This window comes from Gopherus evgoodei, unplaced genomic scaffold (assembly GCF_007399415.2).
Source record: "Gopherus evgoodei ecotype Sinaloan lineage unplaced genomic scaffold, rGopEvg1_v1.p scaffold_76_arrow_ctg1, whole genome shotgun sequence".
Lineage (NCBI taxonomy): Eukaryota > Metazoa > Chordata > Testudines > Testudinidae > Gopherus > Gopherus evgoodei.
The window spans coordinates 369,132-388,135 of record NW_022060097.1 but is presented as its reverse complement, the minus strand read 5'-3'; the positions used below and the strand labels follow the sequence as shown (position 1 = coordinate 388,135).

At 48.7% G+C, this 19,004-nt stretch overlaps 1 protein-coding gene across 1 annotated transcript; it reads right to left on the bottom strand.

Moving 5' to 3' along the window:
• Positions 1–393: 393 nt before the first annotated feature.
• LOC115643903 (apolipoprotein C-II-like) lies at positions 394–4,684 on the bottom strand. Its single transcript, XM_030547917.1, has 3 exons — positions 4,624–4,684; positions 2,634–2,763; positions 394–484 (listed from the first exon to the last, which is right to left on the bottom strand). Exons 1-3 carry the CDS (start codon positions 4,682–4,684, stop codon positions 394–396), a joined length of 282 nt encoding a protein of 93 aa, XP_030403777.1.
• Positions 4,685–19,004: the final 14,320 nt, after the last annotated feature.

The following is a 19,004-nucleotide window of genomic DNA, read 5'->3' as shown; positions in this document are numbered from 1 at the left end:
GTGTTCTATTCTCAACTTGGTGGAGAATGAGGGGGGGAGTCAAGAGTTGTGGGTTCTGTTCCTCTGTCTGCACCTTACTCCTTCTCACGTGCCATTGCTGTGCCTCAGTTTCCTCACCATATCTGAAAACAGGGGTAATGGGATGGGAGGTGCAGTTATAGTTAAGACTCTGAGTGAGCCCCGTACACGCCAAGTTCTGTGTCACTCACAGATACACACACACAGCAGTGAAAATGGAGCTAGGCAAGGGAATTTTCTTTATTGACTCTATAAGCAGAAAAGCATCAGCACATGAACAAATATGAACACAGAGGAACCTGCTCGCTATCCTGGCTTGTCCCTGTAGGAATGGCAGCGGGGAGGGGATGGGGATGGGGTGAAAGGCAGCATATGTTACTGCTCCCCATGCCACCAATGGTAAACCTGGTCCTTCAGGATTTCTGTATAGGTCTCCGCAGCCGATGTGGTTTTTTCATAGATTTCCCTGGGAAGGAAAGTGGAGGGAATGAGGAGACGCCACGTGAGAGGGCTGGACCCTGGTCCCTGTGGGATGGTCTGCGCTGTCAGCATCGTTATTAAATACAGCCCATGGTTAGAGTAAAACCAGCACCAAATCCAGCCATGGAACCCTGAAAAATCACTGACACATGGGCCCTGCTTCCTGTGCACCCTAGGGCCCTTTCTTGCCATTTGGGCAGCATAGAGGGGCTTCAGATAGGTAGGGACAGCTGTCTGTTAATGTGCCCTGCTTAGAGAACCTTCCCAAATGGGATAGAATGCCATGTTGGAGCCATAGCATCCATCTCTGCTTCCCAGGGCCCAGAGAGAGCCATGAAAAGCAGAGCATAAGAACGGCCATACTGGGTCAGAGCAAAGGTCCATCTAGCCCAATGTCCTGTCTTCCAACAGTGGCCAATGCCAAGTACCCCAAAGGGACTGAACAGATGATCATCATGTGATCCATCCCCTGTTGCCCATTCCCCGCTTCCGGCAAACAAAGGCTAGGGACACCATCCCTGCCCATCCTGGCTAATAACCATTGATGGACCTATCCTCCATGAACTTATCTAGTTCTTTTTTTAACCTTGTTATAGTCTTGGTCTTCACAATCTCCTCTGGCAAGAAGTTCCACAGGTTGACTGTGCGTTGTGTGAAAAAATACTTCCTCTTGTTTGTTTTAAAACTGCTGCCTATTAATTTCATTTGTTAACTCCTAGTTCTTGTGTTATGAGAAGGAGTAAATAACACTTCCTTATTTACTTTCTCCACACCAGTCATGATTTTGTAGACCTCTATCATATTCTCCGCTTAGTCATCTCTTTTCTAAGATGAAAAGTCCCAGTCTTATTAATCTCTCCTCTTATGGCAGCCATTCCATACCCTTAATCATTTTTGTTGTCCTTTTCTGAACCTTTTCCAATTCCAAAATATCTTTTTTGAGATGGGGTGACCACATCTGCATGTAGTATTCAAGATGTGGGTGTAACATGGATTTATATAGAGACAATATATTTTCTGTCTTATTATCTCTCTCTTTCTCAATGATTCCCAACATTTTGACTGCCGCTGCACATTGAGTGGATGTTTTCAGAGAACTATCCACAATGACTCCAAGATCTTTCTTGAGTGGTAACAGCTAAATTAGACCCCATTATTTTATATGTATAGTTGGGATTATATTTTCCAATGTGCATTACTTTGCACTTGTCAACATTGAATTTCATCTGCCATTTTGTTGCCCAATCACCCAATTTTGTGAGATCCCTTTGTAGCTCTTCGCAGTCTGCTTGAGACTTAACTATCTTGAGTAGTTTTGTATCAACTGCATATGGGGGGAGGGATAGCTCAGTGGTTTGAACATTGGCCTGCTAAACCCAAGTTGTGAGTTCAGCCCTTGAGGGGGCCACTTAGGGATCTGGGGCAAAATCAGTACTTGGTCCTGCTAGTGAAGGCAGGGGGCTGGACTCAATGACCTTTCAAAGTTCCTTCCAGTTCTAGGAGACAGGATATCTCCATTAATTTAAGGCAGCCACACCAGGGCCTGAGCTGGACCCTGCAGAGTTTCAAACTTCAAGAACCAGAAAGGCAGCTTTAACCCACCTGCCAGAGGGCCTGCCCCAATCACAGGAAGGAAAGAAATTGGGAATCAGTCCCCAGGAATGGGGAAGGGCCATTAGGTCACAACTAGTGCATGCTCTTTGCATCTCTGCATGCCCAGGATTGTAACCCATATGGGATTCTCCAGGGCTTTATGTCACCAACAGAGCAAACCCTTTGTCTGCAGGGAGTCAGAGACCACCAGCTCCCAAACCACTCCCTTTGCAGGGTATACTTGTTCCAGGTAACACTGCCTGGAAAGACCAACCATGCTGGTGGCTTCCTCCAGATTTAATCTCTGCTTGTGTAACGCTGACAGACCCCAGTCATCAGTGGGCGGGATCAAACCTGGGACCTCTGGAATTTATACATGAGTCTCTATCTACCACATGAGCTAAAAGCCAACTGGCTCTTAGCTAGAGCTGCAGGGCAGACTCATTTTATCTCTCTTTAAGTGGTCTTGGTGCCACTCCATGGGACAGAACCCCACACCCAGGAGGGGCGTGGGTTACACTTGCACTCTGCCTACCCCTTACCAAGATTTGACACTGTCCAGCCAGCCCTTGACCGCTGAATTCAGCCGCTCCCAGTAACTCTTGGCAACCTCCTGGATCTGGGAGAATGAGTCCTGAGCCTCTCGCTTCTGCAGCCGATAACTGGCAGCCTCTGCAGAGACAGAAAATGGGGCTCAGGTCTCTCTAGGGGAGGAGGGGCCATGCCCATGGAGGTAGCTGCTTTTACACTGGTATTGAAAAGACAAGAGACAAACATTGGCCAAACTGGACAGTCTCTATGTGACAGAATAAATGGACACAAATCAGACAACAGGAATGGTAACATGCAAAAGCCAGTAGAAGGGCACTTCAATCTCCCTGGACATTCAATAATAGATCTAAAAGTAGCCATCCTACAACAAAAATACTTCAAAAACAGACTTAAAAGAAAAACTGCAGAGCTACAATTCATTTGCAAACATAACACCATTAATTTGAGCTTGAATAGGGACTGGGAGTGGCTGGCTCACTACAAAAGCAGTTTTCCCTCTCTTGGTATTGACATCTCCTCATCAGTTATTGGGAGTGGACCACATCCACCCTGACTGACTTGGCCTTGTTAACACTGGTTCTCCACTTATAAGGTAACTCCCTCTGCTTCATGTGTCAGTATATTTATGCCGCATCTGTAATTTTCACTCCATGCATCTGAAGAAGTGGGTTTTTACCCATGAAAGCTTATGCCCAAATAAATCTGTTAGTCTTTAAGGTGCCACCGGACTCCTCGTTGTTTTTGTGGATACAGACTAACATGGCTACTCCCTCCCCCTCACCCTCCCAATACATGAGACAGACTGGAAAAGCTGAATCCTTGTGATCCCTTGATGTGCAAAGCACCTGTCACAAATATCCCCGAACCATTATTGCACCACAGACATCCATTCCACACAAGATGCTGTTCAGGCACCAATACGCAACAGCAAACACTGGCTGGAAGGACGTTTGTGTTTAATGCAGAAAGGAATCAGCCTATTTCCACCCGGACAGATGAAAGCCTCCACAACTGGTGTATGAATGACATGCTAAACACAAGCTAGGAGAGGCAGCCATTGCTCAGATGCACCATAAATTCTAACACAGTGTTTATCAATGTGTGGGTTGCAAGCCCCAGAAGGGTCTGTGGGGCACTGAAAATTGTATTACAATTCTAAATTGTGTTGTAGTGCAGTACAATTGTATCACAATTCTAAAGCAAAGTAGCATTTCCAGAATAACTTCATGCTAGCCAAAACTACCGACGTGTAAGGTCAAATGTAGCCGTTGTATTTTTAACTCCCACTTTTGTACCAGTAGGGGATCACTTTTATTTTGAATAAGGGGTCACTGCTGAGAAAAGGCTGAGAGATGCTTCCCTAACAGACTCCCAGGATGAGAATCAGCCAGTGCTTTAGGGCAACTCATTCTGGAGCTAGCAGAGAACAGGCATTTGTTTTCATGAAAAAAATTGATTCCAACAAAGATGTTTTCATTTTTCTTTACCCTCATTCTCCTGTTTTTCATTTTTTAACTGCAACTTTGTTGTTACTGGTTTTTGGCTTTCAGTTGCCAGAGACCAAAGAAGGTTCCATTTTGGGCAAAAATCCAAGAAATGTCATTGAAATTGGACATTTCCTTGGAAATTTCAGTTCTGGTGAAAAAAACATTGGAGGGGCTTTTTTTTTTGAGGAAAACCACAAAGAGGAAGTCCAGGGTTGAGCAGCCCCTAACTCCAGTGAAAGCTGGGGGAACGCCAGGAGCTCAGCAGCTCTGAAAATCAGGCCCTAAAATCAGCAGCCACTTTGACAAATATTGGGCTGCATCCTCAGGTTTTCCCTGGTCCTGGATACAACCTCTCAACTGGAAATGGGGAGGAGGAATAACGTGCTCTGGAGTAGGGGAATGCGAGGAGACAACGTCTCTCTAGATATCATCTGGAGGAATTTAACCTGCATCTCCGGGTTCAGGGAATCTACCACTCACCAACATCTCTTACCAGTGCAGAGAAACAGCAGCAGGATGAAGGCCACTGCAATTTTCAGATCCATCCGCCCCATATTTGCTGGAAAATGAAACCCTCAGGTTAATGCCGCTTTCTCCCTGTGCACTGGGTGTGTGCGCGGAAAGTCAGAGTGGGCAGGGCTGAGCCTAGCCCCTTCCTCCCACCCTCACTTATCGCACTGGGGACAAGCTCACACCAGCGAACATCACGAACGAGAAATATGGTAGCTCCCATCCAGCCCACATCCCAGGCCCACAAAGCTGGCTCAGGGTTGTTCCGTACAGCATAGTTCCTGAAACACTGTTGGGATTCCCAACCTGAGTCACATCCATCCAGCCCAGCCCCCTGCCTCTATCAGCAGCACGCACCTGGTGGGCATCCCAGCCTGACTCTGTGAGAGAGGGGGTGGCTCGTGCCCCATAGCAGGGCGGTGCCAAGCCCCCCATTTTTTAAATCCTTATCACAGCTCTGGATATTCATGTTCTCCATAGGAATGTCCCATCCTTGTCAGAATCCTGCTGAGCAATTGTCCTCAGTGCCCTTTTGTGTCAGGGGTTCCACAGGCTGATTGTGCACACATAGTTCCCTGTCTCATAGAGTTTAAGGCTAAAAGAGACCATTAGATCATCCAATCTGACCTCCTGTATATCATGCTCCATTCAGTTTAATCCAGACACTTGTCTATTGAGTCCAGAGAATTTAGTTAAACCAAAGCATTTCAGTCCTCAGGAGACTAAACTGTTGTGTGCTCAAAGCAGTGACCAGGAGAGACCAAGGTGCCAGCATCTTCCTGGGAGCTGATTCCTTGCGCTGCCCTGTGTCCAGTCCTGCCATTTGGGATGGGAGCTGCTGACCCTGCTGACTTGGGTGGGAGCTTTGCACACACACTTTGCACACCTGTAAAGCACAACACAGGGCATGGGGTGCAGATTCAGACATTCATTGATGTGAAATCCTGCATAACCTCGGCCAGAGCCGCTCCCAGTGACTCCTGCATCCTCCTGGCCCTGGGTAAGCCAGAGCAGATGGTTTAGCTGAGATGCCTGTGCTCTATTTACAGACACCAAGGGAGGGAGAGCCCCACATCTGTCCCCAGTCCCTCTCGCTGTATGGTTACTGGCCTGAATGTATCTAGCTTCCACTTCCATTGGGCTGGCAGTGGGATCCAGGCCCTGGGGTGACTAGGGATCATACCTGTCGTAGAGAATGTGGCTCCTTCCTGAGACTCGAGCAAGGTACAGAAACCTACAAATCAAATAAAACATGTACAGCTGGTAAAGGAGAAACAGAACCTTGGGCTCACAGGCCAGGGAAGCCATGCAAACCCCTCGGGGCTGCCTGTTCCTTGGAAAATCTCCTGTCGGGCCCCAGGCTCCCAGCCTTGAGTGGCAGCTGCTTCCTTCGTGGCTTTTCCAAGTCAGGGTGCAGGGATCAGGGGGAGATATCAATCCAGAGAGGGCAGCCTGCGTGAGGTTGCTCCAGCCCCGAGGCACTCTGGGAGCCAGGGCATTACGGCCCAGCTGAGAGGCAGGCAGGCTGTGTGACCCCCCACAGGAGTGGTACTCACGGGTGGCTGGAGGCTGCTGCTCACTGTGGCTCCAAGGTCCTGGCCAGCTCATTTATAGAGTGTTTGTGAAATCTCTTAACCCCCCTTTCCCAAAAATGGCTCCGTCGACACAACCTCACCGTCCCAGGTCAAACTCCAAGCAAACACAGCCAGGCCTGGCTCTTTGATCTGAGAGCAACTGATTGACCAAGGCCACACAACTCCCACCCCCCCACCGCCCCGTGTCCCTAAGGGTGAGACTGAGTCAGAATTATGTTGACTCAGTGAGTGGGGAACCCCCCCACCACTCAGCAGGCAGCCTGTGGGACCTGTCCCTCCCTCACTCCCCCCAGGTCCATCACCCTACTTCCCCACCCCCTCAGCCTGCCTTTCACCCGCACCTTGCCCCCCCAAGACCCTACTCCAGGCCTCTTCAATGGAACGTCAGAGACCCCCAGGCCCCTCAGTGGAGCAAAAGAGCCCCCAGGCCCCTCCACCCCAGCTCCTTCTCCCTGGCCCCTCAATGAAACATCAGAGACACCCCGCAGGCTCTTCAGTGGAAGCACAGAGTTTCCTACACTCTCCTGGAGGGGCTCTGAGCCAGCCTGGCTCAAACAGCACAGATTTCAGCCCCCAGGGACTGCAGCCCAAGGATGATCCAGCCAGGCCTTCCATGGTGAAATTCACCCTGGTGCAAGGGAGCAGCCTAGGCCACAATTAACTCTCATACGGTCTAGGAAATCCTTATGTCCCACTTCCAGCCCCATGTGCTGGGCCTCTGCCCTGGGTGGGGTGTCCCCATTCCCTCTTGCTGTGTGAGGCTGAGGCTATTTGGTTCCCACACCACATCGCCCAATTAGGGGATTTCCCTGGCACGGACATTATGGACGTGCAGATGCTGCTTGTGTGCACAGATGGCTGACTTAGGGCACGTCTTCACTGGCACAGGGTCGCCCGGGGCGGGGGGCGGGGGGGGGGAGGACAGGGAGAAAATTTGCCCCAGGCCCCGCAGGAGCCCCCACAAGAATATAATATTCTATAGTTTTGCAACTTTTTTTAATGGAAGGGGCCCCCGAAATTGCTTTGCCCCAGGCCCCCTGAATCCTCTGGGTGGCTCTGCACTGGCAACGTTAAAGCACTCTAAAAAAACCACCTCCACCGGGGAAAAGCTCCCAGCGCTGGGGCACTGGCTACACTAGCACTTTACAGCGCTGAAACTTGCAGTGCTCGAGGGGTGTTTTTTCACACACACCTCCCCGAGTGAGAAAGTTGCAGCGCTGTAAAGTGCCAGTGTAAACAAGCCCTTAGTAATGCATCCTGCCTCATGGCATGGGCTGGGGGCCAGGACTCCTGGGTTCTATCCCCAGCTTTGGGAGGGAAGTGGGGACTAGTGGGTTAGAGTGGGGGAGGGGGCTGGCCTGGCTCACTCTGTGACCTTGAGAGAGACAGAGTGGGTGAAGTAAGTGATCTGGGCATGCTCGAACGCTTGTCTCTTTCACTAGCAGAAGTTGGTCCAATAAAAGGCACTACCTCACCCACCCAGTGTCTCTAAGAGTCTGGACCAACATGGCTATAGCAATGCTGCATGATCCTAAGAGAGTCATTCCAGCTTCCTGTTTCTCAGGGTCCCCGTGAAATTAAACTCCAGTGAGAAAGGTTGCACAGATGGTGGGCAGGCTCATTGTTTTTAAAGGACATCTTTGACAGTTAAGGATCTGGGCTTTTCTTTGCCTTAGGTAGGCATAGCCAGCCTAGCTAGCATTAACTACAAGATGCAGTGAGGGGCTTCAGCATGAGCTGTAGGGTGCAGGCTTCAGTGGGGGCCCCGGGTACAGTGTCATGTTTGTAGCGCACATGGCTGCTTCTCCGGTGCTAGCTGAGCTGGGCTAGCTGGATGAAAGCTCGTGCAGTTAGCTCTACCAGAACAGCAGCGACACCTCTGAGTGTAGTGTAGACATTCCCCGAAACCAGTAGCCAGAGCCATCAGGAGAGCCCAGGTGGGGCTGTGGAAGTCCATTGTGCCAGAGGCGAAGCTGCAGAGAAGAGGGGGTGTCCTGGAACCTTCAGGCTCTTACCCAGCTTCTAAACCTGGAATAATAATAATCATGCAACACAAACACTCTTCAGGGCCAGATCAGTGTCATTATATGGGGGGGCATGGATCAGAGACGGCATCAATGCCACTGGAAGGGTGAGGGCATGGAAAGGTACAGCTTAACAGGAATGATCCATCCACACACACCTCCACCTCCCATCTATCCACCTACCTATCTGTCTGTCTCGCTAGCTAGCTCCCTCCCTCCCTCTCTGGCTGCGTCGCATCATATTATCAGATATCTGCTCAGGAAGGGACTTTGTTTCCCCCTCCCCATTGAGCATTACAGGGAATCCCCCACTGGTCTGCCCTTGTTGAGAACAGTGGGTACTCCTGGGAACTGCTGTGCACCTTTGTAAATCTGTCTCTTTTACTGCTTCCCAGCTGCTGCCAGCCATGTGCAGAGCCAGAGTTTGTGTTAAGAAAAAGGATGACAAGCAGCTAGTCTCCTTTCTGTGTCCCAGTCATGTTGCTGTATCGCCTTATGCCTCCAATGCCTTCCTCTTATGCCTCTCCTCCAAAGAGCCCCAGGGCCATCATCTCAGTGGACACTACTCCACCGAAGCCAGGAGCCAAGCAAACGGGAAGGGTGATGATACCAAACTCCTTTGTAAAGCACGGTGAGATTTACTGGTGAAAAATGCCACAGAACAGCAAGATATTATTGGTCTCTCTCTCTCCCCCTGCAAGGCTGTTCCTCCCGCCATCCCATCCTAGAGCTTCCTCTATGCATGGGGCTCTCACCCATCAACCATCCCTGTGCTGCATACAAGAGTGGCCTCTCGCACAAACACCATCAGGATTCATGCTCCCACCACCCCTGCCCCACAGCTCCCTCCTGTAGCCAAAGGGGCAATTCAAAACAGCATGCTCAGTACAGCCCAACTCCTGTTATCTGCATTGCCCGTGTGCGGGGGAGTGGCAGTCATGGGCCAGGACGCCCTCCACACCCAGACCAGGATGACCGGCCCACCCCAAAGAGCTGACAATCCATCAGCTGCTCTGAGCCTTCCTCTGCACACACAAGTTCTACCACTTGAACTCTGCCTGTATATGGAAAGTGGCACTACTCCCCTGCCCTGAAGGCAGGTCTGGCAGCATAAAGGAGCCTGTATAGCTGTTCAATTAGGGAAGGGAAATAAGCCAACCCAGGACAAGGCACTGTTATATTGATATAACTGCACCCACATTAGGTGTTGTACTGGTGTAACTATCTCATTAAAAACCCCAAATTGAAGCTACTGGTGCAGAATCTGTGTGTGGAACAGGAACTCCAAGCAGAGACAGCGAGGTCAGCTGCTTTCTGACAGGCTGCTGACCTCTGGGAGGTACAAAGAGCTGTTTATTTAAGTGTCCCAAAGGATAAGGTTGCTGGGAGCTAAACTCCTGATGCCAAGGTCACTTTGCTCAGAGCTTTTGCAATATTTGCTCCTGGTAATTTATCAACCAGCTTTTCTGGAGCAGTTTAAAACACAATCGGGTGGGTCACACAGTGATTTACAGCAGCTGAGGAGCTGACCCTCCGAAAGGAGCCCTGTGATCATCTCTCCAGCCCTGCTTAACCCAGGCCACCCTCAGCGACTTGTGGTTAGGAGTGCCAACACTATATTGCCAAAATAAGGGACTGTTTTCTTAGCCCGCTCCCTGCACTCCTGATATTATCATTATTATTAATAATAATACTAAGCACGGCTCATCTCCATTCGCCAGGGGTTTCTTGCTGCTTTTTGCAGCACCCAGCAACTCCCAATGTTGTTGGACAGAAATGGAAAAAATAAGGGCTGCCCCTTGTAATGAGGAAATGTTGAGAGCCCACCTTGGGGGTGAACTGAAGGCTGCTGCAAAGTGCAAACCCAAACTCATTTCCCTGCAGTCAATGCTTGCAGCAGGGCAATGGAGACGAGATGTTGGGGCTGGATCTCAGGGCTTGTCTACACCTGCACTGCTGCAGCGCTTAGCAGCTTCTATACTACCTACGCCAGCGGCAATGCAGGGACACCACCTCCCAGGATGGGAGAAACTCTCCTGACAACATAGTCTACACCAGGGATTAGGCCAGTCTAACTATGTGATAGCAGCAAAGAGTCCTGTGGCACCTTATAGACTAATAGATGTATTGGAGCATGAGCTTTCATGGGTGACTTCAACATCCCTCTGGGGGGAGAACACCTCAACAGCCCAACACTGTGGCCTTTAATTTCAAAAGAGGGAACTATACAAAAATGAGGGGGTTAGTTAAACAGAAGTTAAAAGGTACAGTGACTAAAGTGAAATCCCTGCAAGTTGCATGGGCCCTTTTTAAAGACACCATAATAGAGGCCCAACTTCAATGTATACCCCAAATTAAGAAACACAGTAGAAGAACTGAAAAAGAGCCACCATGGCTTAACAACCATGTAAAAGAAGCAGTGAGAGATTGTCATAAACAGATAGTTAAGGGTTAATAAAACAAGAGTACTTCATATCTCTTTTGACTGTAAAGGGTTAACAAGTTCGGTGAGCCTGGCTGTCACCTGACCAGAGGGCCAATCAGGGGACAGGATACTTTCAAATCTTGAGGGAGGGAAGGCTTTGTGTGTGCTGTTAGTGTTTGGTTGTTGTTCACTCTGGGTTCTGAGAGCGACCAGACGTGCAACCAGGTTTCTCTCCAATCTCTCTGATACAGGCTCTTATGTACTCAGAATAGTGAATACTAGGTAGATAAAGTGAGTTAGGCTTATGTTCGTTTTCTTTATTTGCAAGTGTGTATTTGGCTGGAAGGAGTTCAAATTTGTATTTTGCTGAAAGGATTTTAATTTGTGCTTGTATACTTAGGCTGGGAGGGTGTTCCCAGTGTCTATAGCTGAAAGACCCTGTAATATATTCCACTTTAAATTTACAAAGATAATTTTTACTATTTTTCTTATTTTATTAAAAGCTTTTCTTGTTTAAGAACCTGATTGTTTTTTTTTATTATTATTCTGATGTGAGATCCCAGGGGACGGGATCTGGATTCACCAGGGAATTGGTGGGGAGAAAGGAGGGAAGAGGGAGAGAAAGGTTAATTTTCCCTCTGTGCCAGGATTACGTTCTCTCTCAGGGAGAGTCTGGGAGGGGGAAAGAGAAGGAGGGGGGAAGGTGAATTTTCCGCTCTGTTTTAAGATTCAAGGATTTTGAATCACACAGTGATCTTCCAGGGTAACCCAGGGAGGGGAAGCCTGGGAGAGGCAATGGTGAGGGAAAGGGTTTTCCTTGTGTTAAGATCCAGAGGGACTGGGTCTTGGGGGCCCCGGGCAAGGTTTTGAGGGGACCAGAGTGTACCAGGCACTGGAATTCCTGGTTGGTGGCAGTGCTACAAGTACTAAGCTGGTAATTGAGCTTAGAGGAATTCATGCTGGTACCCCCCCCATCTTTTGGACACTAAGATTCAGAGTGGGGGTTTGTACCATGACAGAGATAAAAAGACTTCCATTAAAAAGTGGAAGTCAAATCCTAGTGAGGCAAATAGAAAGGAGCACAAACACTGCCAGCTTAAGTGCAAAAGTATAATAAGAAAAGCCAAAGAGGAGTTTCAAGAACGGCTAGTCAAAAACTCCAAAGGTAATAACAAAAGGTTTTTTAAGTACATCAGAAGCAAGACGTCTGCTAAACAACCAGTGGGGCCCCTTGACGATCGAAATACAAAAGGAGCGCTTAAAGACGATAAAGTCATTGCGGAGAAACTAAATGGATTCTTTGCTTCAGTCTTCATGGCTGAGGATGTTAGGGAGATTCCCAAACCTGAGCTGGCTTTTGTAGGTGACAAATCTGAGGAACTGTCACAGATTGAAGTGTCACTAGATTTTGGAATTAATTGATAAACTCAACATTAACAAGTCACCGGGACCAGATGGCATTCACCCAAGAGTTCTGAAAGAATTCAAATGTGAAGTTGCGGAACTATTAACTAAGGTTTGTAACCTGTCCTTTAAATCGGCTTTGGTACCCAATGACTGGAAGTTAGCTAATGTAACGCCAGTATTTAAAAAGGGCTCTAGAGGTGATCCCGGCAATTACAGACCGGTAAGTCTAACGTCAGTACCAGGCAAATTAATCGAAACAATAGTTAAGAATAAAATTGTCAGACACATAGAAAAACATAAACTGTTGAGCAATAGTCAACATGGTATCTGTAAAGGGAAATTGTGTCTTACTAATCTATTAGAGTTCTTTGAAGGGGTCAACAAACATGTGGACAAGGGGGATCCAGTGGACATAGTGTACTTAGATTTCCAGAAAGCCTTTGACAAGGTCCCTCACCAAAGGCTCTTACGTAAATTAAGCTGTCATGGGATAAAAGGGAAGGTCCTTTCATGGACTGAGAACTGGTTAAAAGACAGGGAACAAAGAGTAGGAATTAATGGTAAATTCTCAGAATGGAGAGGGGTAACTAGTGGTGTTCCCCAAGGGTCAGTCCTCGGACCAATCCTGTTCAATTTATTCATAAATGATCTGGAGAAAGGGGTAAACAGTGAGGTGGCAAAGTTTGCAGATGATACTAAACTGCTCAAGATAGTTAAGACCAAAGCAGATTGTGAAGAACTTCAAAAAGATCTCACAAAACTAAGTGATTGGGCAACAAAATGGCAAATGAAATTTAATGTGGATAAATGTAAAGTAATGCACATTGGAAAAAATAACCTCAACTATACATACAATATGATGGGGGCTAATTTAGCTACAACGAGTCAGGAAAAAGATCTTGGCGTCATCGTGGATAGTTCTCTGAAGATGTCCACGCAGTGTGCAGAGGTGGTCAAAAAAGCAAACAGGATGTTAGGAATCATTAAAAAGGGGATAGAGAATAAGACTGAGAATATATTATTGCCCTTATGTAAAGCCATGGTACGCCCACATCTCGAATACTGTGTACAGATTTGGTCTCCTCACCTCAAAAATGATATACAGGCACTAGAAAAGGTTCAGAAAAGGGCAACTAAAATGATTAGGGGTTTGGGGAGGGTCCCATAAGAGGAAAGATTAAAGAGGCTAGGGCTCTTCAGCTTGGAAAAGAGGAGACTAACGGGGGGATATGATAGAGGTATATAAAATTATGAGTGATGCGGAGAAAGTGAAAAAGGAAAAGTTATTTACTTATTCCCATAATACAAGAACTAAGGGTCACCAAATGAAATGAATAGGTAGCAGGTTTAAAACAAATAAAAGGAAGTTCTTCTTCATACAGCGCACAGTCAACTTGTGGAACTCCTTACCTGAGGAGTTTGTGAAGGCTGGACTATAACCATGTTTAAAAGGGAACTGGATAAATTCATGGTGGCTATTAGCCAGGATGGGTAAGGAATGGTGTACCTAGCCTCTGTTCAGAGGATGGAGATGGATGGCAGGAGAGAGATCACTTGATCATTGCCTGTTAGCTTCACTCCCTCTGGGGCACCTAGCACTGGCCACTGTCGGTAGACAGATACTGGGCTAGATGGACCTTTGGTCTGACCTGGTACGGCCGTTCTTATATTCTTATGACGAAGTGAGTATTCACCCACTCAAGCTCATGCTCCAATACGTCTGTTAGTCTGTAAGGTACCACACCACTCTTTGCTGCTTTTACAGATCCAGACTAAAACGGCTACCCCTCTGATACTTAACTATGTGATGTGGCTCATAAGTAGAGGTGAAAGTAAGCCGGTACAGTCCAGTATGGCATACTGGCAAGAGCCAGTACACCGTGCCGGACCACACCGGCTTCCGCAGCAGGGATTTAAAGGGCTCTGGGCTCTCCGCCACAGCAGGCAGCCCAGAGCCCTTTGAATCCCGTCCGCGGCTCAGGTGGCCAGGCTGGAGCCGAGATTTAAAGGGCTCAGAGCTCCCGTGGCTGCGGGGAGCCCAGAGCCCTCTGAATCCCACCCGCGGCTCCAGCGGCCGGGCTGGGGCCGGGATTTAAAGGGCTCAGAGCTCCCCGCAGCGGCAGGAGCTCCAGGCCCTTTAAATCCCAGCCCCAGCTCGGCAAGGCTCGGGGTTCCCCTCAGCCGCGGGAGCTCTGGGCCCTTTAAATCCTGCCTGCAACTCCGGCAGCCTTTTAATTTGCCCCTGAGCCGTGGGTGCTCCCAGCCACCTCTGCAGCTGGGAGCCCCAGGTTGATTTAAAGGCCCTGGGGCTCCCAGCCACAGCCGGTGCCCCACGGCCTTTAAATCTTGAGGCCACGCCTCTTCTGGCTGAGGCCACGCCCCCTCGGGACTCCCGCAGTACCTGTAAGTCCTGTAAGTTACTTTCACCCCTGCTCATAAGTTTGTAGTGCAGATCAGGGCTAAGAAAGACCCTTCCCCACCCCCGTCTTGATTTAAAGTGACACCCCGGATAGGTTGTTCCAGTGGCTATTTCCTCACACGTTTACCAATCCAGGCTGTGTTTCCAGTTTGAAATTTTCCCACCTTGACTCTCTGCTATTACAGCTTGTTCTGCCTTTGTTGGTGGGTTCAGAGAGCCCCCTAGTGGCCGGTCTCTGCCTTTAGTGTCAGTATTTATTGTGTTAAAGATTCTCCTGTGAGATTCACACACCAACTCCTCCCTTAACGTGGTAGTTACGTTCTTGAAACATGCTACTTTAAGTAAAACAATGTTGAGCTAATCCAATTTCCCCATAAGAATTAATATAAATGGGGGGGTTAGGTTCCAGGGATTTTTTTTTCAGGAAAACAGGTACGTTAGCCCTAGAATGCTAAAGGCCCTTTTTCCTACAGACTGGGAAAGGGGTTACTTCAGGTCAGTTAGGGACACCTGAGTCCAAGTAAGGGCTGCCTGAAACCTGTTAAAACCTCTTTCCTCGGTGAGGGCGACAAACAGCTGCAAGGCTGGAGGCAGCAGGGAGCTCGGCTTCTCCAGTGTGAGACTGCGCTCCTCCCCATATGGAAGACACCCAAAACCCAGTGCCTGTTTAGGGGAGGGACTGACACCCTGAGGCCAGCGACAGGACAACACCTGACCCAGTGAGGGGGCCAGGGAAAGGTATTCCCCTTTTGTTCAGTGCATTATAGACTTTTCCCCTTTGTTTGGCACAGGAGCACTCCTCAGGCCTGCCCCGAGGCCTACCCGAAGGCTCTGAGAAACAAACCCTGAAGAGGGAAGACAGACATGCTCCAGAGTGCGGCAAATTTACCCCAGGCCCTGTCCCTGCCAGAGGAGGGAGCACTAAATCCGGCGAGGCAGAAGGGGTGCCTGGCTAAACATGGCATCAGGGGTGGGATAGCATTGGCACTGAGAACCATCCCAAGGCAAGGTAAATCACACACACACACCCCGTAAAAATATAGGCGACCACTGGTGCAGGCCATGGCAGCACAACTAGAGGCTATCAGGGCCCAGATGACCGCCCAACAGAAGTCGGTATGAATACAACAGGAGACAAAGCAGCTGCTGATAAGCCACCCTGCAGGAGGTCATGAGCCAGCTGAAGACCCTGACCACTCTGACACATGGCCTTAATGAGACGCGACCCCTAAGAGTCAGCAGTTACCTGCAAAAGAAGACAATGGAAGATGATGTGGAGGTGTGCCTTCTCACTTTTGAGAAAACGGCCCTACACGAGGCCTGTCCCCAAGACCAGTGAGCCAGAATCCTTGCCCCTTTCCTGTGTGGGGAAGCCCAGAAGGCCTACTGCAACATGGCAGCAGGAGCAACCACAGATTATCCCCAGCTGAAGGCAGAGATCCTGATGAGATCCCGAGTGATGACAGCTATAAGGGCCCAGAGGTTCCACGAGTGGAGGTACTAGGACAGCAAGGTGCCGAGGTTACAACTGTTCGATCTGATCCATCTAACGCGGAAGTGGCTGCACCCTGAGATCCACAGAGTGGAGAAGATTATAGAAATCATAGTTCTGGACATGTTCATGAGAGGATTACCACCAGACCTACGAGGATGGTTAGCCAAAATGACCCCTCCTCTTATGACGATGTAGTTGCCCTCATAGAAAGACAGTTAATGGCCAAGGAACTTTCTCGAATGACCAGGAAGAAATGCGCCAAATCAAGAGATCAGACCCCCGTTCCGAAGGACCGGACTCCTGAAAGGTCAGGCAGAACTTTGTTAGGGAGAAAGGATGCTGAAGAACGGTCGGAGTCTGCAAAGGGATTTGGGGGACTGGGGAGAGAGGGTCATGGGGTAAGACTCAATAGCCCAAATAATAGGGGAATTTCCTGAGTGGGATATAGGTGTTATGCTTGTGGAGAACTAGGGCATACAGCTGCCCAATGTCCTAATACTGAGGAGCCCATGGAATGCAACCTGGATGATCGTGCAGGCCAATGTGGCTTAATCAACCTGTGGGGGTTGTGATGACCCCACATATGTACACACATAGGTACAGGTTAAGATGAATGGCATAAAGACTATTGCATTGGTGGACTCCAGGAGTGCTGTCATGCTGGTCTCAAGGAAACTAGTGAGACAGGACCAGTTGTCTTGGGCCAAACACACAGGGATAAGCTGTGTACATGACATTGTCAACTACTATCCAACCATCCCTGTACAAATTGAAGTTAGGGGAGTACCACACAGGTGACAGTGGGGGTGGTCCCTAAACTCCCATATCCAGTCCTCATAGGACAAGACTTCCAAGGGTCTGGGAATCTACTTCTGGGGGGTGGCCGCAAGGAGGATAGTGACCCCAGGATTGATACTGTGGCCTCGGTAGGTAGTCGTCTCCCATTTTTCTCTGAATTTGCCCAGGACTTGTTCTCTGAAACTGGGAAGCCCTGGAAAACTAGGCAAGAGAGGAGGGCAGACAAAAGGTTGGGAACCAGGATCTTGGTTAGGAACTAGAAGGTTGCGTTCGTAAGGAGGCAATCTTGTCCAGCTGTCATGGAGGCAACTCAGGTTGTTGATGAACCAGAAGCTGGACCCAGTTCCGCTGAGGCCAACCCTGGAGCGGAAACAGAAATAGGTCCCCTTGGTTTCGAGCATATTAGGCCCTCATTTAGAAATTTTAAGTACAACTAAGCCAATGATCCACTGTCTGACAATATTAGAAGGGTGGTAGCTGAGGTGAATGGAGTTCCAGTGGAGGGGAAACACAAAGGCCCAGGGCCATACTTTGTGATAGGAAGGGATCTGCTATATAGAGTAGTCCAAATGCAAGAGCAAGAAGTGAAGCAGCTCCTGGTGCCTCGAAGACACCAGGGAGCAGTGTTGGACCTAGCTCATAACCATTTGTTTGGAGGACATCTAGGGAAAGATAAAACCCTCAACCGAATCCTACAAAGGTTCTTTTGACCAGGAGTGTATATGGAGGTCAGACGATATTGCACCTCCTGCCCAGAATGCCAATACACAGCCTATGACTGCACTAAGGGCCCCTCTAGTATCTCTGCCAATTATTGAAGTCACGTTTGAAAGGATAGCCATGGACCTGATAGGCCCGTGTGTGCTTGTTGGTCTGGACTATACCACCTGATACCCAGAAGCCATACCCCTACATAATACAATGTCCAAGATCATAGTGAAGGAATTAATTCAAATTTTCTCTAGGGTAGGGATCCCCAAAGAGATCTTAACGGATCAAGGAACCCGCTTTGTGTCAAACATGATGAAGGACCTGTGTGCAATGCTCCACATACGGGCCCTTGGAACCTCAGCCTACCATCCACAGACTGATGGCCTCGTGGAACCCACAGACTGACAGCCTCATCGAACACTAATTGATCAGCAACATAATGGGACGATGTTAAGTGAAGAGTTACTGTACACCGCAACCCTCACTCCCAAGACACTCGCCCCTTGCCACTTCCGCCTGAATGTCAGTCTTTAAAAAAAAACCCTCTGGCTCAATTAATAAATACTGAGCCCAAAGGGACCATTAGATCATCTACTCTGACTTCCTGCATAACACAGGCCAGAGAACTGCACCCAGTTCCCTTCCACTCAGCTCAATAACTTGCATTGGACTAAAACATCTTCCACCAAGGGATGGAGAATCCACCACTCCCCTTGGGAGTTTGTGCCAAAGGGTAACTACCTTCACTGTTCAAATTTGCGCCTGGTTTCTAATTTAAATGTGTCTGCCTTTAACTTCCAACTGCTGGGTCTTGGTCTGTCTTTATCCGCTATTTTCTCCCTGCTGCCTCTGTGAATGTGCTTTTATACCTCAATCAAGTCACCCGTTGCTAGTCTTTTTAATCAGTGAAACAGATTGGCCCCATCAGTCGCTCCCTGGGAGGCTTTTATTCTAGGAAGTTTTTTTTGTATTCGGATAATTTTTGCAGCTATTTTTCGCACCCTCTACAATTTTTCTGCATCCTTTACCAAAGCTGGAGAACAGTGGCCACAAATGTATATGGATCTATTTTCTGTAGGCCAGAACTATATAAGCCACACATGCAATAAAGGTTGTGACAGTGACAGGGATGTGCAGGAAAGGTCCTAAATCCTCTGCTGTGTCCTGCAGTTAGAATCCTGGTCTCAGGCCCAAAGCGGTGACAAACTGGAGGGAATTCAGAACAGTGGCACAGAAATCACTGGGCTTGGGCTGTTAGGAGAGACTCAAAAGGCAAAACCTGCTCAGTTTGGATAAGGGACAGGTAAGGTGCAGGGGAGCTGACATGAGAGGCAACGTGAACTGCATGAACACCAGGTACCAGAGAATGATTTCAGGTGATCCATGGGACAAGCGAGAGGGGGCGCTGAGACTAACAGGACAGAAAAAGCAAAGTGAGGCTGAGACATAATGAGCATGTTCTGTGCAGGAACGACCAAGCAACCCCTGGA

Coding starts and splice junctions, on each gene's coding strand:
- LOC115643903 (XM_030547917.1), bottom strand. CDS start 4,684: ATGGGGCGGATGGATCTGAAAATTGCAGTGGCCTTCATCCTGCTGCTG. Junction 2,764..4,623: donor GCTGCTGTTTCTCTGCACTG/GTAAGAGATGTT, acceptor CTGTCTCTGCAG/AGGCTGCCAGTTATCGGCTG. Junction 485..2,633: donor CTGGACAGTGTCAAATCTTG/GTAAGGGGTAGG, acceptor TTTCCTTCCCAG/GGAAATCTATGAAAAAACCA.